Source organism: Gavia stellata, chromosome 15 (genome assembly GCF_030936135.1).
Source record: "Gavia stellata isolate bGavSte3 chromosome 15, bGavSte3.hap2, whole genome shotgun sequence".
Classification (NCBI taxonomy): Eukaryota; Metazoa; Chordata; class Aves; order Gaviiformes; family Gaviidae; genus Gavia; species Gavia stellata.
The window spans coordinates 21,284,961-21,307,501 of NC_082608.1; the positions used below are offsets into that span (position 1 = coordinate 21,284,961).

Genomic DNA, 22,541 nt, shown 5'->3' on the forward strand with positions numbered 1-22,541 from the left:
GATAAAAAATTTCTGGTAGAATGGCAGTTTGACTAAGGGAGTCAGAATTTGAACTGCCGTTCATAATTGCATCGATTGGTCCACAATGCTGTTACTTTTCATGCCTTCTGGGGCCTCTGTTTTCAGTTCTATCATCCACTGGGTTTGGTTTTTTTTAAATCCTTACTGCAAAACAGGTGGTAAAGGGGTTTCTTACACATGCATTTGTGTATACACACACACTCGCTCACTCTTGTTTTCATGTTGAATGTGTGAAGTATGTTTTGTATGGTTTTCTTAAATGAAGGAAGTTAGCTGCTATTGCCTTATAATGCCAGTAAGTGATGAGCAGTATTTTAGTCTGGAAGTATTGTTGTGGCTTGAAATACCTAAGTGGAGAGATGAAAACCCCAAATACCTTCTTGAGGTGTAGTAGGCATGTTTATCTGAAAATTAGGGTTCTGTCTTGCATTCAAAAATTCAGTTTATGAAACTGAACTAGTCAAATAAAGGAATTCTTTGGTTAGATGTCAGCCCCTCTTTCTTTATCCAGGGCTGCATAGTGTTAGTTTCTTTGGCTGCGGTATGAAAAAAAAAAAAAAGAAAAACTTGACGGCTTTTGATTTTCTGAAAAACACGGCAATGCTTTCCAAAGTCTCCTAATTTGTCACGAGAACTTGTCAGCCTCAACATCTTGAGATTGATTCTGGTCCTGCATAGACTAATTTACACCTTTTTATTTTACCTGCACTGAAACATGCATTTCATGTAGAAGTACCTGTTACGAATTAAGTGGACTTCTGCGATTCATTGTATTTGGGATCAATACAATTTTATATTGAAAACAGTTTAAGAACTCTCATGACTGTGACTTTTATTGTTATTTGCTGTATCCTGTAAGATCTACAGCAACAATGCTGCAAGCAATGGTAACTCTTGCTCTGGACATTTATGCTGGAGACTTAGGTATTTTGAAATCAAGCTTGCCCTGTTGGTTGTCGGTCTGGAGTTTGTGTTACAGACCATCAGCAAGTAAAGATTTTTTTTTTTTTGTTACAAACCATCAGTTTGTGAAGTTTTTTACATTTACTCCCTTCACTATTGGGAGTTAAAATTCACACAGGACTAAGGAGAAATGGCATCTTGGATTTAAGAAACTTGTACAGCAGTGTTCTCATTGGAATTTCGCATTCCATTATTGTTGCACTAAGATATTGAGGAGCCAAGTGTTTAGTAATTTGTTGTTGTGATTTGATAAATTCAGAAACAATGTATAACTTCCAGATAGCATTTAGGTTGAGAGTGCAAGGTCAGTTATGGAATTAAAATAGTAATTTAATACCAACATTTCATCTGTGTTTTGGAGAGTTCCATAATTTATGAATGTATGGGATGGAACTTAATCTATAAAACTTTTCAAACTGACCAAGATTTGAACTGTGTTGATTCATTCTCCCAAGTCCAATTTTTCTTGAGTTAATGGTTTCTGATGAAATACCGTTTATAATAGTCCAGTGATTGAAATGATAGCCTAGCAAGTAACAGCTGATAACTTATGTCTGAGAAATGGATGCAAAATGTGTGGCTTGGATCTTTTTAATTGTGGTGGTAGCGTTTAAAATGTGCTTGTGAGGCTTAAACACTAGAAACAATAGTTTAGAAAGATATAATTTTGAATTCTTAATGCTAGCTAAGATTTTCAGCAACATACACTGAAAATAAACTATTAGGTAATAAACTTCCTTCAAGTTTTAGACAAAGGTTTCATTCTTGTAGACGTGATGTAAGGCTTAATATTTTACTGTTTGCCAGGTAATCATACAGTAAGTTTTCCTGGTTGTTACTCTTAGCCAATGACAAATGTGAAATCCTTTAAATTAGGAGGTTTAAAGCATCGGAAGGAATTTGCGCTTGCTCTGAACCACATGTGGGTAAACAGTTTATTTGTTCCTGCTTAGCTAATACACAGGAACTTTGTTCTGTGTCTGAGACCTTAGTGCATCCTTTTATTTTCATTTTGTAAAGGAAAACCTAATGTGAAAGTTATGGCACCAAAACCAGAGATGCAGTGGTGTGAAGTCCCTTGTGGTGCAATATATTGCTATTCACAATAGTAAGCTAAGAAACGAGAGAACTGAACGCACACAGAATTTGGCTCTTGTGCCAAGACATTTTAGAAATCAACATCCTTTAATTGCGAGAGTATCTGGGAATGAAAAAGAGATGCGTACATGGGGATCAAAAAGGCTTTGAGTTTTATGCACAGATTAGGGGGACGTTTACTAGTGTAATTAGTGTCTAAGAACATTTAAAACCAATTACAGTAGTAGTAAAATGTGGGTTAACCTGCCCCCCTTGCCGAATCACATAAGGTCATATTAGATGAATTCTGGGGAAAGCGGAACATGCACTTTAATTCTATGGTTCCGTGAGCATAGCCAGCTATTGCGTTCAAGAAATACATGTAAAGGGTGCCTGACTTGACATGTGGTTCAGGACAAATGCCTTCATATGGCTCATGCTTTTCCTTTTGCCTAAATAAACAATTGAAAAGAATGATTGTGTTTAATGAAAGTGGACAGTTTTTACCTCATGAATGTTGTAAAATGGATGAAAATTATTATTAGGATTATATTTTAGTGAAACTCTAAAAATCTTCCTATATTTGAAGTGGTGCACCGGATTGTGGAGGTGTATGTTACATACTGTATATTTTAAGAAGAAATTTATCAAGCATAAAATAAACAGAAGGGGGCAGAAAAGCCTTATATATTCATTTGGATTCCAGTTTTGAGAATTTAAATATTTTTAATGTTACAGTCTCTGGAGATGCTTGGGAGTTTGCAAATCCAGCGGTGAGAGCACTCCCTGGAAACTTTTCCTGCAAGTTGGGGTATTTAATTCTGCAAGTACAACAAAAACAAATGAATGAAGAGGAGAGCAGCTAGTCAATTTGTGATTAAAGGGGGCAAGTTTTCATCTGCCTATGGAAATGATAGAAATTTAAGTTGTGTTTCAGAATAATTTGCATACTGGTTTACACCAGATTAAAGTACCAGTAGTAGTATTTTTAAAAGTTGCAAAAACAACTGGTCTTGCCACTTATGGAAAATAAAGCACAGTAGTATAGTTGTACAAGAACTAATCTACAGTGTTTTTGGAGAGTCCTAGTTTTACTTTGAGCAAGGTGGAAAAGAGCTATAGATGGACTCAGAGCTTCAAAAGGATGAAACAGCCTAACATCTAGCAAGGTCTCGGCAAGGTTGGTAAGATGGCAAAGAGCCAGTCTTCCATCTGCTTTGTTTGGCAGCAGATGCTATTTAACTGATACATTTCCAAACGTAAAAAACATACTGTTTGGAATCTGAATGTCTTTCCAAACAGAATTTTTCCTTTTTGTGGAGCTGTACATTTTTGCATATCTTTAACTCAATCTCTTTGTTCCATATTGAAGGGTGGAGTATGAGACAGGAAATCTGCTCCTAATAACTTTTAAAAGGGTATTCTTTGTAGCAAGTGAAGAGTGGTGTTTCTTTAACATCCCTTCAGGGTATATAGAAATTAAAGATTCAGTACCAGCTCTCAGAGTAGCGGCATCCTTGGCCTTTCTATAAAAATGTCTGTGTGGCGGCAAGCGTACGTAACTGGTGGGGTAATTATGAAAGGCAAGAAAAAGAGAGATGCATGGTGGAAATTATTTACAAACCTACTCTGTAAGAGCTGTGTGTTTGAGTTCTGTTTGCAGAAACCTAATGTTGTATTTATTTGCAGTTTGTTATCTGGTGACCATTGAGGCTTCAGTTACTGTAACTAGTGTCTTGAAAGCCAGTTTATAATGCTGCTTCCTTCACCCCCAAACTTCTAGTGCCACGTAAGTCAGACTTGCACTGATATTAGATACTAGAATTTTTAAGAAAATTTGGAAAATAAATCTAGCAGGAGCTAATTGTATAATAAAGGATTCAAAGTCTTTACTTTTGTTTTGTACAGTGTTTTCTAAACATACAGCAGTTTCTATTTTAGTACTAAGGCTGCAGTAGATCATTTCATTCACAGTAACTACATTCAAGATCAGTCAAGCCTACGTATTTTGTTACGGAAAATGACAATGACTGTCCTTCCCTTATAGATCAGCCTTTCTCATTTCATGTTTAATACAATCTCCAGTAGGCTGCAGTACTACTACTTGTCTAGTTCAGGAAGTTAAGGCTCAGAGAAGGGGGACAACTGTAAATTTCTTTCTATACTGCCTGAAAAAAAAAAAGATACCTTTGCTGTTGTATTTTTATGAGTACATTTATCTTTAAAGAGGATTGTATTAACCTGCTAATTATAAGTCATGACCTATCCTTTTCTTGTCCGTAATCAAAAGTAGAAGACTAATAATTAACGACATTTCTGTTATAGTATTTTTCAATCCTAGTTATGTCGCTTGCACGTGGCCTGGATGTGCTGGTTTTTGCTGCTTTTCTCTATCTGCTTAGGCCAAAAGGTTCTTTGGAGACTGTGTTTCACTGCGCATTTAATTTTTACAGAGTTTCAGTTGTGTTTGAAATAGAAGAAATTGTTGTGTGTTTTTTTAAAAAAAAAAAAAAAAACCAAAAAAACCCAAAAAAACAAAAACCACCAGGGTATGAAGTTGCTTCTGTACCCGTACAGGTGTTGTAAGATCCCTGAAGTAACAAGCTTGACTTTTTAAGTGGCAGGTTCTTTGGGTAACTTACACCGTTATCTGGCTGTTTGTTAGTTGATGAACTAGTTGGAAAATGGGTATTGTCATTTATGGATGATTATGCTTGATTGTACAGGTGTGTTTAGCTTTTCTCAGAGCAGAATAATCCACAACAGATTTTAACAGCTTTTAAAATTGGTTGATAAAATTGGTCTTAAAGTGAGTAATTCATGTCTTTCTGATTGTCAGCCAATTCAGAGGCTCTCTCTGTAGGTAAGGCTGGCTACAATAAACTCTATATAGCTGTATTTTGTAACTTGGAAAATGTCTGGCTCTGACTTATTTGAGCTGAAAGTTTGATGTTAAATGTTCTTAAACTGTTAACAGTAGGTTTTAATAAATGCTGCATTTGCTTTATCTTTATTATAAGATGATTACAGCTTTCTCAGTTTTGAGATCCATGAATCTCTCCCCAGTGATGGCTGGTGTACTTTGGCTTGTCTTTTTACAGGACCTAATCATTAGTGCTGTCTATAATGTCTGCTCTTATGTGATGTTCCAGATGCAAAGAATCCAAAGATAATTTTTGATGACTGAACTCTTACTGAAAATGATGGATAACGCCGCTGCTTTTCTGGCAATGGGCTGTTACTAGGCGAATGCATGGTTTAGGGCCATGAAAACTTTAACTGTTGAAGTGCCCATACAGCTCTCTAGCCTATGGCAAGTGTCCCGCTGGTCTTCATCTTGGTGAATGGGTTGGTTGTTGGCAAGTTTGCTCTCTCCTGGGATATGAGGAGCTGCATTCATTTTTTTGGCATAAATCCAATGTAATTTTGTGTATGCTTTGCCAGTTTGTGGTTTTGTTCGTGTATACCGTAGTGTAAATTCTTCAGTCAGTTTTCTCATTCCTATTTGGATAGGGAATCTTAACTGTATGAGCAGAAGGCAAAGGAAGCAGGTGGTCATCAAGAGGATGGAGCATTTTAACATTATCTTCCTAAATAGCGATGAAAAGATCCAAAGAGTCGCTATTCTTACAGAAGAACACAAGTGTTAGTACAAGATAAAAAAGAAAAGAAAGTAAGGAAGGCACCACACTTCTAAAATGGTTTTTTTCTATACAATTTGAAAAACATTTAGATTTTCTTCATGGTAAGGCTAATTTTAATATTCCTCCAGAGCCCCAACACATGCACAAACTATACATTTAAGTCTTCATGTTCGTCCCCAGTAGTAAACTGGGAAATGCTAGAGTTCAAGGTCTCTTTCCCAGACTTGCTTTCCTTAAGGCTGTGTTTGGCTGGAGACCTTTAGTACAAGCAGTCTGCCAGCAGTAACTCCAACTCCTGCCTTCCGGATCTCTTTTCTTTCTGCATCTCCTTCCAATAACGTACACTAGAGGAAGAGGAGAATGATATCCTTAGGAGCCCTGCCTTCTAGATAAGCAACATGTACTGCCTGGGCATTGTAGTGACCACAAAATATATAGACAGGAGACAGCAGTTCATGTGTGTGTGGCTAGCTGAATGTCTCTAAGCTGAGCTCTGTCTCTGAGCTCTTGTTTACCTATTTGCAGATGTTCCCATGTGCGAAGGAGGCTCAGAAATGGTCTAAACAGGGGACTCTCTTCTTTCTTTTCTTTAACTGGTTGAGCACTGCTATAAACACTCCATTAACTGGTCAATATTAGTGTGTCTAGGAAAACAAAAAGAATAACTTCTTGTCTGAAAATTTCAGTCCGAGTTTTTCCACAAGTAATTTTCATGCATTTGGAGAAACGCTTTTGATCTTGTACCTTGTGGAAGATAGAAATGTCAGTTAGTTCCTTTTGCTTTATTTTTCTCTCTTCCTAAATGAAAACCTCATCTGGGAAGAGAAGGAGATGATGGTTCTGGTATTGCCAAAAGTTCTTTTATGTCACTGGCTGCATTCTGTGTGATTGACAGGTTATTGGCAATGAAAAACCAACAGTTAAGACTAATGATCATATCTATGACTCACACGTTTTCCATACTGAAAATTACCTTTGGCAGCAATTTTCTTATGCAAAATATAGAACGTCCTTTTGTATTTAAAAGAAACGGCAGAGGCTAAATATGCATGCTTGAAAATCACTATCTGGTATGTTTATTTTTTTAGAACTATTTTCACCTGTAATTTAACAGATTAATTGGTAACTGCATTTAAAAAATTCCCCAAAATATAGTAGTATCTGTAGGTTGCATGCATTTTAAATTTTTTACTAAGTTGTGTCCAAGAATAGGCAAATTGCAGAACCAGTCTCTCCAAGTTCCAATGCTTATGGGGAAAGGAATATGTGAACACAAATGGAAAGTACTGAAGCCTATGCAACAACACTGCGTTTCTGAAGCACTCCCCCTGACCCCTCTTAATATTTTCTTTCCATCTTCTCCGTGAGTATAGTACTGGCAGCACTCATAGAAAGAGTTGATTCATTTGCGATCTAAGCGAATATCAGAAGCTTTCCTTCTTCATGGTTTTAATTTTCTGTATTTTAGTACATACGTAAGGATTAAAGCTGATTCATCTTCAGTGTGAGATGTACAGACTGAAAAATTAGAATAATCCAGTATGAGGATGCATGAGGCTGTAATAAGTTTTAATGATTTCCTCTGATGGATTTTGTCAGATTGTCCCAATATTTTGACTTTACATAGAATTCCTTGTTTAATTTCATGTATATTCAGCAGATTTCTTATTGTTGTCTCTTTAAAATAAATAAATAAATCTGAAAACAGAGAATAGACCATCTCACAGGAAAGTTAATGGGAAGCACATTTCCATATCTGCAGCGAATCTTGTGGATATCTGTTTCTTCTGTGTACAAATAGGAGTCTAAGACAATCCTGTGAAGCTCTCCTTTTTCAAGCATACTGGTGCCTTTTTGTATTGATCCCCGTTGTTACTTTTTTTTTTTCTTCCAGGTAAGTAGATGCTCAAGTTTCACAGCATCAGCTCTGAAAATTTCTCCTCGTGATGCCTTGTTGTCAGAACTTGTCAGCAAATTCTCTAGCCATTCTTGTTCCGTGTAGGACAAGGACCAGAATTAGTGTTTTGGTTAACATTTATGACGTTTTGAATGGAGAGGTTACCTCATCCTCCTTACACAGACTGCTTTTGAAAGCATCATTCTTTTGGAGTTAGGCATTAAACATAAGAAATTCCTTCTCCTTTAAGACTGAAAAAGAATTGAGTGAGTTTTACTGGAGTCTTCGTGTTAGTAGGTACAGAACATAGAAATAATCTTTTATCCAACACTAATGATTCCTGATAATAGACAAGAAACTTCATTCAGTTATTTTCAGACTAGGTGTAAAGTTCCTACTCAGGCAGGTTAATCACTAAGAAAGGTTAATTGGTGGTTGTAGGTTTGTTGTGCTGTGTTGAACATTTCCAAATGCTTATTTTAGCTCTTCTCTACCACTGTGCTTTCTGTGTGACTCGATCTTTCTCTCCAAACTGCCTCATAGAATCTTGGAGTCCTTACAACTTGATAACAGTTAATTTCCGAATGTAAAACAATTGATGGACAATTTGGCAGTTGCTGTGGCTTGTTACAGAGGTTTTGCTTGTGTATGTGGTATCTGGTTTTGCCTTTGTGCTGTATAGCCAGGAAAATACTTGTCGGTAAAATGGTATGTTTAGTTAGTGGCTCCTCCCAAAACAACTGTGAAGGTGGATTTTTCCTGTCAATAATCCACTCTACTAACTGGGCAAAGTTAATTCTGAGAGAGGAGCCAGTGTTTTCATGGGTGTTTGTTTAGGGATAAATTTGGAAAAAAATGTTTATGTATTGAAGTGAGCAAGCTTGAACATACATTGATGCATTGAAGAGGGGCTAAATCTGCGCTGCTGGGTTATATAAAAGTATTTCCTTATTCTGAATTTGCTTAAATTAGTTATATGCCATCCATCTCACTCTCTAGATTGTCTTCCTTAAAGAGACTATTCCTAAAAAAAAAAAAAGGGAAACCTCTCCCCCCAACTTTCTTCCTTATTTTATGCCAATTTTTAGTGCTAAGACTCTTTTTCAAATATAAACTTAATATGAGCAAAATCCTAAGGACTTTATAAATGTAATTTTATTGCTTTTATCTCCACAGCTGAAATTAATTATTCAGTGTGTTCATTAAAAATAAGCTTTGGTAAGTGACATTTTAAACAGGCATTCAGAAGTGATTGCAAGAAAGATGGTGATAAAGAACAGCGTCTAAAAGGAAGTGTAAAACTCTTCAATATTTTAAACTGTCCTGTAAAAACTTCAAATGTCGCTATTTGGGAAATGTATCGAGAACACGTATTGCTGCTGGACTGGGGCGAACGCCAGCATTGCCACAGATCAGTATATTATCAAGTATTTGGTGTGGGCATTTAAAAAAAATGCTCAGTGCTGGCATTGAGAAAATAGACAGAACTTGCCAGTTTTTAAAAATAAAAAACATGCAGTTTTTCCCCTTGATAACAGAGAAAATTTTGAAAAGGTGACTACGAAAGCATCATAAACCCCTATACTCTAGATAGCAACTAAAAAGACCCAAGAGAAACCCCCCATTTATTGCTTAATACAACTCGAACTTAGCATACACATGAAAAGCTATAGTACAGTCTGTACTTGTCTATGATTAGACAAACATCTTCCAGAGCTTCTCAAGGTTCGCAATCCAACAGATCATTGGCAGTCCGTAAGGAATCCCATTTGTTGCTAGCAACACATGCAGTTACTGTAAGAGGGAGGCAGGGCATTAAGCCCTGGGGCTTTTTGTGTCCAAAAACCCTGTGGTCAACCATTTTATCTGTGCCAAAGTTGAGATCCATTTATTGTTAGCTCTTGTGACAGTTTCTTATCTTTTCTTTAGGTCTTAACGATGGAGATTGTAGCACTTACTCTTACATAGACACATGTATATTCAAGCAAGCAGGTGCTCTGTTACAGCTGAAATAAACAGAGTTATTGTCATCAGCTTTGTTTAATTTGTGTTTCAACAATTAGCCAAGGAATACAGTTAGCAAAAACAAATAACCATCAGTCACGTTTGAGATGTTGGACCAGTAAAAACAATAGCAAACTATTTACTGTGGGAAGCAAAGAGAAAGAAGAAAGCCTTCTTTGTCACTAAAACACAAATTTTCTTCTAAGCTCTCTCTTTAAGTTTACCATGAGTGCACTGGAAGCAGTCTTAAATATCAAAACCATGCCTCAGAATATTGAGTAATGGTGTGGGAATAATGTTAATAATCTCTGAAACCAAGTTAAATGATAAGCTGCATGCTGGATGCAATTATTTACTTTGTATTTACTTTTGTATTATAGTGTAGACTTAGCGCGTTTTTCTTTGCAACACTTCTCTAGTTATTTCCTTCTATGACTTGTCATCATAAGTGATAGAGAAGGCTTTCTGGTTTCTCACACACTAAATGCTTTTCTGTTGTTTGTTTTAGATATTTTTGTATGTGAAATGCACACAAGAAATAGTTTAGTCTTGTCATTATTTAAAGTTACAGTCTGTCCCTGTTCTCTGATGCCCCTAGTACCGCTCTCGTCTCCCTGCCCTCCAAAAGCCCCCAGCCCTGAAAAACAATACATGCTTTTTAACTAAGCTCATCATCCAATTTTGCAATAAATAGTTTTACTTTTTTTGCCTAGGAATTATCCTACTAAAAATGGTGCATTACCATGTAAGTTGGCCGTAGTATCTCTGAAAATGCTCACACTCAGACTTTTCAAAACAAGAATTCAGTGGCTCTTTGGAGCCTGTGTATCTTGAGTTGATGAATTCTTTATTCCTTTGCCAGGGGTCGTGGACTTTTATATAATTCCATTGAAGCCATCTGTCCTCTGAAAGAATTTTGACTACTTGAAATGGTGCAGATGTCAAATTAGATGGATGATCAGCTTTAGCATTTGATACATAACCATGAAGCTGGGAGAAGGAGCTAGGCTTAGAGGCAGTCTCTGTCTTTAGGTAGACTATTTAAACCATAAGACTGTGTTAATGTATTATTTATAATGTCTGCTGCTTTACATTCCATTTTCCTTTCTGATTTTTGTCTTGTAGTGTTGTCCCTCAGACCACAGTAATACTGAACAACGACCGGCAGAATTCCATTGTAGCCAAGATGGTTGGGCAGGAAGAGCCATTGAGCAGAACATCGGATTCTCTTGAAAATATCCTTAGCAAGTTAGTAGCAGTTACAGGAATCCTCCCTCTTCGTTCTGTCCTTTGACAGATCAGTATCAGTCTCTGCAGCAATTTGAAGTGCAAAATCAGGAATGTTCTCAGTAATAGTGGGGGGAAAAACATTGAACCGGTATTGGAATATTTTATCAGGCTGACAGTTCTGCCTAGGGAAACCTCATAGCAGCAGTAAAGGTACAAAGCAATGCTCACTCTTGATGGGGAGAGAACATCTTGGAGAATCTGGGATTAGTTCAATGTTAGTTGACAGCTGACAGTTGAAAGAAAGAGTGCCCATAGCTACATACTTTTTACATGGCTGCACGATCACTTGGGAAGATGCCAAGATCCTGTATTTAACCAACTGAAGAAGGAATATGCAGCAGCCCAGGAAGGCTTGTTAGAATTTGTGCTATCTAAAGCAAATTTTAAATGAAGTGGAACTGGAGATTCTGGGTAGAAAATGTTCTTAAATAATATATTTTTATAAATTATTTAAATATTTTTTGTTTTGCACACTGGGCCTAGGCTTTTCCATTGATGCAAATTTAGAAAGCGTGCATCCAAATTTTTTTGTCTTTTGCTATTTTCCTTCCATTTTATTTTGCTGGGTGGCTCTGAGTTATAAACAGGAGTAGGCTTGTTTAAAGGAGTATGCTTTTATAGTACATTTAATTTTGTCGATTAGCATTTTTAATTCCTTTATAATGATGCTATTCCTGATCAAGGATTGTGTTTTCCCAAAGTTATGTACTTTTCTTTTCCATAGTGCTGTTCCTGGACGTAGGCAGAACACAATAGTGGTGAAAGTTCCAGGGCATGACGACAGTCACAATGAAGACGGAGAGAGTGGCTCAGAGGCCAGTGACTCGGTCTCCAACAGTGGACAATTAGGAAGCCAAAGTATTGGGAACAATGTCACGCTTATTACGCTGAACTCTGAAGGTATGCTGATCTAACTATGAGGCTACTTGAGCAAAGTAGAATGAACTAAGATTCAACTGGAAGCTTCAGAGGTCATATCATGAGTCCAACCTTGAATTGTTAGGCAGTAGAGCAAGCATCAGATAGGAGTGAAGGGATTGTTTGATTGGTTGGTTGGTTTTGGTGGTGGGTTTTTTTTTCATTTTTACTAGCTTTACAGGCAGAACAGCTAAGTAAAATTACTTGTAAAATTTAAAAAGTATGCCCCAGTGTAGCTTTACATTTTAAACCCTTTAATACATGCAACCTACAGGATTTCTATCACCAAGTTGAAATGCTGCTTCAGGAAAATAAATGTCTTCTCTGGGAAATAATATCTACTAGTCCATCTCCTCCTGTAACTTATTATGCCAGTCCACTTGTGTAATTCTTACGAATGTAAAATAGTTATTTTAGCAATTGTAAACAAATTTTATAAGGAAATTAATATTAAAAACAGACTGTTAACAGGACAGTGTGTAGTGTCAGATTTTTCTGAAAATTCTTTAGGTCTTGGACACCGAAATCAAATGTAGTGAAATCTAAGAATTTTAGATTAGCCTTATAAAAATATTTTGTTTTATGTGGTTGGAAATATTGAAATGAATGTTAGTTGCTATATTTTAGTCACAAACAAGATGATATAACGGATGCTGAGTTTTAGGTGAAAACAAGTATGATAAATTATGTTTTATGATTAGTTTGAAAGTACCAGTGATTTTTTTTATACGGATGTAATTTGAATCCTAGACTTCCTTCAATTTAATTTTCTAACTACTTTTAAGAACGTATTTATTGAATATTTATTTAAGTGTTATTCTGGATGCGGTAGTTCATATTTACATTCCTGTACCAGAGAAGAATAAGTTACTTCAGGAAACTATTGCAGCAGAATGCGCTTAGGAGGTGACCTTTGTGCTTAAGAGGTAAATGTGTTGTCCTGTCTTTTTCATCTCCGACATGGGAACAGAAGGACTCTAATATAGGAGCAATTCAGTTTCTCCTGCATGATCTCCAGCCATTGGTAAAAGCATGTTGACTATGAACAGGTTAGGATAAAATTAGTGGTAAGGATTAATTCAAGGTAGCCTGAAACTGAGTATATAAGAGTGCATTCAGAGATTTCAGAACTGATGAACAATTCAATGAGATGCTTTAAAACTTTGATACTTAGAAAACTTCAGAAGTCAGTCTATTGAAAGTGTCGTGCACCAAAGATTGTTTCTGAAAATGTTGTTCTAAGGCATCTGAACCTAGGATTCTTTGACTTTTATGGATACTCATACAACACATGCATATTTTAAAGAGCTTTTAGGTTCTGTCCTGTTTGTATGTTGTGAGGCAGAGTTGCTTCTGAAGGGTATTTCATTTTGCATCAATGAGGAGTTAAAGGAGGCTGAGACTGTCTGAGGAGTTCCTCTCCAAAAAAATGATGGGATTGCAGATAGTGCTGATATTTCGATGTGAAAATACATATAAAATGTACTCTTTGTGGAGTACGTTAATATTTCATGCAGCTCTGCATCAGCTATGCCAGGAACACAGTTTCTAACATTAGGAGGGTATTTGTTGTATAATGCCCTTTTTGACTTGGTTGATTTGCACAGACAAATGTGATGTTGGCCTTTTATGCCATTGTTGTATATGTAAATTTTGAAGAAACAGCTAATCCATTAATGTCTTCAGATCTGATTTTCTTCAGCCCTTTAGAACGCTCATCCATTAAAAATCTCTCTGAGATTGATGAATGCGTTGAGAATCAGATTAGTAATCCCGCACACCTACCTCTTCTTGCCCTCATGGAGATGAGAGAGGACCACTTGCACAGAAGGAATGCTAAGCGAACTAGCCTGCAGTATGTCACAGAAATTAAATTATTAATAAAGGAAGTGATGAAGAGTAATAGGTCTGTTGTGCAGACTCGTTTTCTTCAGCAGTAAAAGGCGAAAGTTACAGCACCTATCAGCTTGCTTCCATCGTCTGTGAAAGAATTCTGAGTGACTTCGAGTTGCTGAAAGGAATCTCAATTGATTGTAAAATAGGAGGGGGCGAGAATGGCGTACCTGATTCAGCCCTTACGGACTGAGACTAAAGACCAGGTTTTCAGTATGCCTCCTACCTCTCGTCTTGTGTCCAGAAAACAAAGCTAAACCTTGTTTATAGTTGGTCTTTAGCTGACTTTGGATATGGCATTGACCTGTGGATATTTTCGGAATTTAGTCAATAGATGTATATAAAGGCGTTTGCTCTCTGCTGGCTGTTTTCAAAGAGTGTTTAATCACATTACGGTAGTTTAAAAAATATTAGTGTTCTTGCCTTTCTATTCCTGAAAAATAATTATATAGAAGCATGGAGCCCAGTTCCTGGTTCCAGTAATGGTCTGGAATAAGGGTGTGTTTTTTTTTTTCTGACTGAACACTGTGACTTTATTCCATCTCAGTTGCATATTCCTCCTTTTGCATGTGCAGTAAGGCGTGTTCTCTCTTTTCTTTGAGCAACAGTTACTTGATTCTTTCTTTTACTTTTCAGAAAACTGAAAATGCTCATCCATTTTACAGATGCAGATAATGGTATGCAAAGTGTTGATTTTCAGATGTAGTATTTATGAACTGAAAGCATCTAGAGACACTGAATCTCTTCATTTTTGTGAAATTTTGTAATTTTTTTTTCCAAATTTCACTTTGGAAATGCCCTTTCACGTGGGGATGATAGTAGATATATCAACACCTCATGTATTCATTGGACTGCAGTTCTAAAAGTGGCGTTCATGAAGTAATCTTTCACAACTGAAGACAAAATCCAGCAAGAATAGAATTGGTCAGTATTGAATTACCAGTGTAAAGTCAAATTAAAATAGGCTAGAAGGGTAACCAGTAACTAAATGACTTAGTCTTTTTATTAATGTCAGATTTTTGGCATAGAAAACATCAAGTGCGTCCTTATTCAGACAACTAAAACCAGTGTTTTTTCATTTAACCTGTAATTTTACCCCATAGATTAATAACTGTCGATAGTGATTAGTCTGTTGTTGGTTTGAATGCATATGTTAGAGTGTGTCTTTTCAGCTCTAACTTTGTTGCAGCCCAGGTGGATCTTCTGGGGAAATTAGAGAAGAACAGTTGGTAGGGATGTATAAAAAGTAGTGTAAATTTATAACCATGTGTTTTAGATGTAAAAAAACTTTTCTACAAATGGATGGTGATTTAATAATAAGATCAAAGCTCAAAACTCTGTTTTATCAAACTTCTCTTTTAAGAAGATATCTTCCTCCAGAAACACCGAAAGAATTTTAAACGCCACTGATCCTCTGAGTGTTTCAATGGGGAGGGAACATCAAATTAAAACTGATGGATTTGCATCTTCAGTTTTTGGAGCTCTGGATTGGAGCCTTCCTTTAAATCCTAAGTAAAAAAATATACCCATTTTTTACTGTACTGAAACTAGGTACTGAATGAAGAAGCCCAGGTGTGACCCACTGCTGAACTCACATTTCAGTAGAATTGAAAAAGCAGAAAGGTCTTAAAACGGCAGACGTACAACCTACCAGATAAAACTGTGTCCAAGCTGCTCTATTGTGGTAATTTAAACTGCTCAAGCAATGCTAGGAATGTTAATTGTAAGTGTTGTCTGTAAGGTGTACTTGACTTAATCATCACCCATCTCGTTTCTCTTTATTTTTCTGATTTAGGAAAAAAAATCTCCTCCTTGCTTTTCTAACGCAATACATTAATGATGTTAAAAAAGGTCCTCACTTTAACCAAGAGTCATTGTTTCAAACCAGAGATCTTTTTGTTATAGTTACATTTTTGTTATATAGTTATATTTTTGTTATATTTTTGTTTGTATAGTTATCTTAGTTATAATCTTAGCTAAGAAGTTCTGATCTGGAAGAGCTTTTGGAGAGTTCCTCTGATGAAATTGAACTACCTTGCCAGTTGTGAAACTGTTGTTACTCACAGTGCTCTTAAGTAAATAAATCTCAAGTCTGGCTAACCTTTCTTTTCTCTTTCTCTCTCTGTCATTTGAAACATCAAAGTTATATAGCTAACTCGCGTATTGTGGTAGGAATGCAACCAAGCAGTTTACATCAGGAAGTACGCCTTTGTGTTTGCATAGAAACGTTTTCTTTCTGAAGTGTGGCTTTTAGAAATTTCAAGTACCCAGCTGTTCCTGTGTTTTTTACAAGTCTTTTGTGTAGTTGTTATTTGCTGAATACATGAACACCTCTGTTTTAGCAGAGATGTTTTCTGGAGGAAAGAAACCACCAAACATGAGTTATAGCATGACCTGTCAAACTTATAAACAGACCATTTTACTGTGTGAGTATTTAAGAATTTGTATAAAGGCTGTTTTTCTGAAATGTTTTGGTAGATGAAATCAATGTAAATATAATGAACATTAATGGTTTTGCTGTGTTCTCCTGAGGCACTGTATGCTTTTTCTTTAACTGGGAGGAAAGCTGCATTTAAAAATACAGGAAACTTTTCTTGTTCATTGTCCTCTTTTTTTTTTTTTTCCCCTCCCAGCATGGATTATGCGTCTTTCTCGTTTAATGGAATAAGAAACAAACATTTATCACTAAGAAGTGTTTAAAGTAAATGTCAACGATTGATAGATGTGGTTTTGCTCTTTTAAAAGTCCGGTTAATTTTGACATGGGTATGTTTTTACTGTAGTTTTGGAATACAGCATATGCTCAGTTTAAACAAGGCTGTGCTTTTTTAATCTTGAACTTTCTAATTAGACTTAAAAACGATAAGCATTTGATTAATGAAGAACATTTTAAAAACATCATCGTTTGAGCCTTGTGTCTATGTACATGTTATTTTTGTAATGTACTGTTGTAGATCTTCAGGAACTGTTAGAAAAGACTCGTTTGTCCATTTGTGTTTGTGAGGATTTAGTTGCTATGTGTGTTAAAAGGTTTATAATGCAGTGACTTTTATCCATCTGTTCAGCTATGATTAGACTGGAGTTGATATGTCTCTCAGGTGTATTGAAGCTGTGCAGAATTGTGTGACTTAAGTGTCATGGGCACCCTCCAACTTTGTACAGTTCAGTGTATTATGCAAAGCAAAGATAGCACAGGAAGAGATTTCATTAATTTCACTGATACCATTTTGGAGTGGGACAGCCATTAAGTTTTTTATACTAAACATGCTGAAATTTACTTTTTTTAATAGTTGTGTGGGAGTTTGTGCACTAAATGATGTGATGGCACTATTCTATTTTCAGTTTTCAGATATCGTACTTCTTACGCTTTCAGGGTAGTAATAGAAGACAAAGTTTAGACTAACTTATTTTGAGGAGACTATTTTTCTGTGCTTTCCAGAATTCTTGTACATTTATAAAGGTCTGTAGACTCTGAATTGTATTTCACCAACCTAAAATGCTACAGCTGATACTTAGTGTCCTTCTTGCACAGAACTTATTTTGCAGATTCATTCTTCAGGCCTTCGTATCTCTGCAGATAGCAGTACTAGTTGATTGTGTGGTAAGTAAGGCCTCGTGTATAGTCTCTGTTCGTGAAAACTTTCATCCTGACATTGTTGCGTTCTTTGGGATTTTGCCTTCCACTGCAAAAAATAATACTGTGAAGAACATTAGATCCACACTAGTTTTAAATTACAGAAGTTTTAAACCTACGATATTAAGTACCTATATTGTTTTCTGACTTTAATGAATTCTCTAGTACTGGTATGTGGCTGTAATCCTCTCAAGGGTTGGTTTTCAATTGACTAAGCTATAACCTGGCAGCTGTATGCACTTTCATGCTCACCACAAATCTGTTAAAAAATATTCTGACATTCTCAAATATATTTGTCTAAACTTTTTAACTGAAGAGTTTTAGCATTAGACAAAGAAAAGCGAGTTACAGTAACTATCAACAAAAAAGTTTTGGTAAGAACGGTGAGTAGGTTTTCAAATGATCAACACGTAGAAGAAGCCTTTTATGTTCTTAATAGGTAACATCTGAGATGAAAATGACACTCTTTTGTCCAGGTTCCAGTTACTTCCCATGTTATTTACTGTAAGACCTCTGGCCTTACATTCAGAAAGATGTTACAAATACAATTTTCTAAACTGTCATTTTAACCCCATCATCTTCTCCTTGCATCCCTTTCCCTGCCCCATGGCACCCTCACTATGAAGGAAGACGTTGTCCTTTGCCATCTCCCAGTCACTGTTTAGAGTTGCTCTGACTTCCTCAGCCACAGTTGACAGGTTTCCTTGCTTGTAGTGTTTTCACAGAGACTTTTATGCTTTCCTCTGCTTCCTTGGGAGGAGATCCTCATGACTATATGTACATCACTGTCCATAATACTTGCTCATAAAGTTGTCTTTTCTCATGGAGTTTACGTGAAACTTAGCCATAGTTAAGCTGCCTTTCTTTTAAGATACTCTCTTTAAGATAGTCTTCCTTTTGGTGATGCCTACCATCTCAGTGTGTGTATTCTCATCTGCCTGCCTCTCTGTAATCTGCCTATTGTCTCCTTCCCTATCTTTGGATTGTAAAACTGCTGGGTAAGGACGTTGTATTTGTTCTGAACTTACATAGTAACATCCGCAACACTTGATTCTCATTTAAGACTGTTACGCTCTTGGATTTATAGGAAACAGTCAAAAAGTGTGGCTGTTGCTTACTCGTGATTTCTCATTTTTGCGTAAACTGCTTGGAATTCATGTATAAAAGATCACACTTAGTTCATAAAGAACTCTTCCTGGTATGTCTTGCGCTTGCACTAAATAGCAGTTTCAGAATTTTACATTAAGTACTATTTTGCCAAGAAACAACAGCAGAAAGCAAAGAACAGATAATATCCAAATGTATTTTTTTTGATAAATTAGTTTTGCTGTGATGAGGCAGTTTTGTGTTTCCTCTGAAAGTGTTGAATTTTATTTTGAAAAACGGTACAAGAACTTGCTCTTCAAAATTTCACATTAGAATATTGGTAAAAATTTTCTTTTTTATGCAGCTTATATACAGAAAAAAATTAACTTAAGCAGCTGCTTCAGTTTAGCTCAGCAAAGCTCAAATGTTGAATACGTACTGTTCAACGAAAGAATAAGCTATAAAAAGGCACTGTGATTATTCTATACTTGCATGCCTCTAGGAGCTATAATGAGAGCATTATTTTGCTTAATACTAGATTTTGTTTTCAAGATACAAGGGGCTTCAAGATGTAAAGAATATTATTATAATAATACTGTTCTTACACATATTCAGTGTACGGTAACATTTAAAATATTTATTCTGTGACTTACTGTACAAACAAGAGGAGCATCTGTTCCTAAAACATTAATGCACATTATGTTATCCTTTTAAATCTTTCACAATAGTTACTGTCCTATTTTTAATATGGAAGGGGAAAAAAAGCAGGACCTCTCATCTTTGTGGTGTAGTAATGTCCCATTCAGCTTTAAAAGCAGATATTTTTAAAAATATCTACGCTAAAGCCAAGACTTTGAAATTACTAAGAAGGAAACACACTGTCCTTAGTATCTCCCAAGGATATGAAATGCTCTGGAACAGAGCTCCTTGAAAGCTGTTTTTAAGTGATATAAATGAAATGGCAAGATCCATTGATTCAGAATTGGGTTCAGTGAACTTTACACTTGATATACTGACGTACGATGTTTGGCACCGTATGTGAGAGTTTTTGTATCATATCTGCTTTCTCTGCATGCCTTTTACTGCATTTTAAGACTGTCAAAAATATAGAATTAGAAATGTAAACATGCATATTTTTGGAGAAGATAAGGGAAAACGAGTCTACATAGAGTGTTAATTAAAGGATGAATAATATTTTTGCAAAGAAAATTGTTTAGTCGCATATTGTCTCTTCAACTTTGCATATGAAGCAGTCATTTTACAATAGTAGCATTAAATAGCGCTCAGAATTCACTTTCCAAATGTGAATCCAAGGAGCTATTTGTATGTGGCCCAGACTTATCTGTCCACAGGATTTTCCAGTTCACTGTAAGATCAAATCTCGCATGTTATATGATGGTTTGCAGCACTTTGCTTTTCCTGCCAAGCTCCTTATGACCAGATACAGACAGCGAGAATGAACTTTTAAATAGCAAACTTCTTGTACCTTAAAACAATATTATGTGTAGCTGATGTGAAGACACTGATGAGACTTCAAGAGCTTCAGCGGCTTATTAAAGCCAGAGAAAACTATAGAAATGGAATGGCTTTTTTTTTTCTTTTTTTGATTATTGGGAGCAAACAAGTGAACAATGGTTTCTCCCAGGTATCTGTCACAGTGATGTTTGGAATTAAGAGTCTAGTTCACTGAGTAAAGTTAAATATAACAAAAAGGCAATAAACAAGAAAGTGGGCAAAATCTAAATTAGAAATCTGATTTTCTGACATGAAACACATTTTCTAAGGGTTTGAAAAGCCCTCTAAGTCCACAGATTTTAATCTTCTCCATTTTTATCTGGATTTTTTTTTTAGCTGATCGTTTTAAATTACAGATGATCGCATAGTCCTCATTTTCTACTTCTGTGGAATAAATTCCCTGGCCTTCCATGAGTCATAAAGTAAGTGAATCTCCTCTTTCTCTCATGGATTTAACCATGTACTAAAACTGAGACCTTATTTTTAACAAAGAAGTAATCTCGCTGACGTTATGCTGAGAATTCTTCGCACCCCATAGTATTTGCTGAGACAAGTACGCTTTGGTACTGCATGCCCACATATGTTCTTTCATGCTGTGTTGTCTATCAGCCAGCTGAAGAAACCATGAGTGCAGGATGTATTTTCAGAATATCTCGTGTAGTGCGCCGGTCCTCTAACCGTAGGGGCTTGGAAGTTAACTGGAGCTGTGTCTCGGTTAGCCAAATCCTTTGTGCCGTACAGAAGATTATACTCGGAGCATGAGATTCTTCTGGCTATCTTTCTTTTCTATCTACATGGAAATGAAACCTTTTTTTCCCCCACGAGAATAGTCAGGCGAAAACCCCTAGTTCTGTGTCCAGGGTTTCTGATGTTCGTGTTTGTGCGTGTTGTACGCTTCCTTTTGCCAGAACTTCCAGTGTCTTAACTGCTTTTTGTGGTGGGAGGAGGTTTTGGTGAGTGTAGCCTTTAAAGCTAGTTCTTTAACCTTTCTTTTAGCACAGCTTTAAATCATACTGCTAGATTTGTAGGTTAACGTACAGCCTGATTGTCACTCTGTTCCTTATATTTAATGATTGTTAGTTAATAAAGTCAGTGCTCTGTAGTCTCTGTCCGTTAACTGCTACCCCTGCGAACTCTTGCAGGGGCAAAGGACTTGTGCTAATTGACAGTTTATTTAAAAAGATGATGAATTTTTTACACATCAGCCAAAATATTATTTAATTTAGAAATGGGGGTTTATTTTTGTAGGTTAGGATTTGGCGGGGGGGTGTGTGTTGGGTTTTTTAAAGTTAATTCATCTTTCTGTCTTTGTACTGCAGCTACCAGTCGTTTGCTGCAAACCGCCAGATTTGCACCCAGCCTCGTTAGTAAAATAAACACCACTACTCAGAATAATGGAACATGTTAATTCAAGTGTTTATGTGGGCAGGTGTTTCCTCTTGTTTTCCCTTGTTTTAAAGGTGTGATTGACAGCTAGCGAGAGAGTGGAGCCTAGCTTTGCTTCTAGTCTTACTGCTAATGCTCACATGTCAGACTAGGGGAGTGTATCCCAATGGAAAGATGTGAGTAACAGTTAAATGTCTGTCATCTCCCTGGGCGGGAGAACGCATATGCATGCCGAGAGCGAGTCTGAAAGCCACAGCAACTCTTGTCTGGTTTTTGTTCTCTTGACGTAGGTTTTCTTGATACTAACCTTAAAGCTCGCTCGCCCTGTTTCCATAGAAATGCTTGTTTGCGTAGCAGCCCCAGCCGCCTCTCGTCTTCTTGCACGTCCCTGCCGAAACAGAGGAATGGTCAGCTGTGTTGTGAGATAAAAGAAATGGATTTAATACAGTAAAAAAGATTTGAAAACAGCGTTGAAAAGTGAACTAGTTCTGGATTCAGTAGAACGGAGATAAAGGCAAATTTTCTGATCTTAAAGAAACATTGAAGAGGGGCTAGAAATTAGTCTGTCTGTCATTGACATGAGCTTCTGAGTACAGAGAGGAAACCAGATAGAAATGTTAGGACTATTAACACTGGAAGTAGAAATGATCAAGAGCCACTTCCCTGATGGTATAATACTTGGCTTAAAGGAATGCAAGGAAGTACCTTTCCACATAGCACCCAAAATGCATTCAAAATGCAGCAAGGCCATTAGGAGAATCAACGAAAGAAAAATACTTCAGGGCAAAACAAAAAAGGTGTGTGATCAACTGAGTTACAAATGAGTGTGTGCATTTATGCTTCACTATTTTTAAGAAAAGTGTGTTCTTTGACTGTATTCCTCCTCCCCAGCCCTTCACATGTTACTTGTGTTTTGGTAGCCTTTAAGGAATAGAAGAAGCTGTGTATGGTTGTACAGTGCCTAGTAGAGTCCTGACTCGGTATCTGGCTATTGCAATGTGTGTACTAAATAACCTGGCTCATCTAGATTCTGTCTAGATGTTACGTATAATGCCTGATAATACACATAAAGAACCATTTCAGTAAGCATAAAAGGATGCTTGAGTGCTAGGAGCTTCAGATGATGCAGCTTTAATCAATAGCGTTTATGCACTAAATTGTTCAGAGAGGACTTCCATCAAAGGCCCAGTCCTTTTTTCTCTTTCCTTCTTCAG

General features: G+C 36.5%; 1 protein-coding gene across 5 annotated transcripts in view; it reads left to right on the top strand.

Moving 5' to 3' along the window:
* The window catches only part of BANP (BTG3 associated nuclear protein), a 139,666-nt gene that overhangs the window by 10,777 nt on the left and 106,348 nt on the right, over positions 1 to 22,541 (top strand). For 3 of the 5 annotated variants that reach the window (XM_059824796.1, XM_059824799.1, XM_059824797.1), the window contains 2 exons: positions 10,732 to 10,854; positions 11,621 to 11,796. In XM_059824796.1, coding sequence (XP_059680779.1) covers positions 10,732 to 10,854; positions 11,621 to 11,796 — 299 coding nt within the window. The remainder of the gene's footprint in view (positions 1 to 10,731; positions 10,855 to 11,620; positions 11,797 to 22,541) is intronic. The other 2 variants (XM_059824801.1, XM_059824800.1) reach the window with 1 other exon arrangement.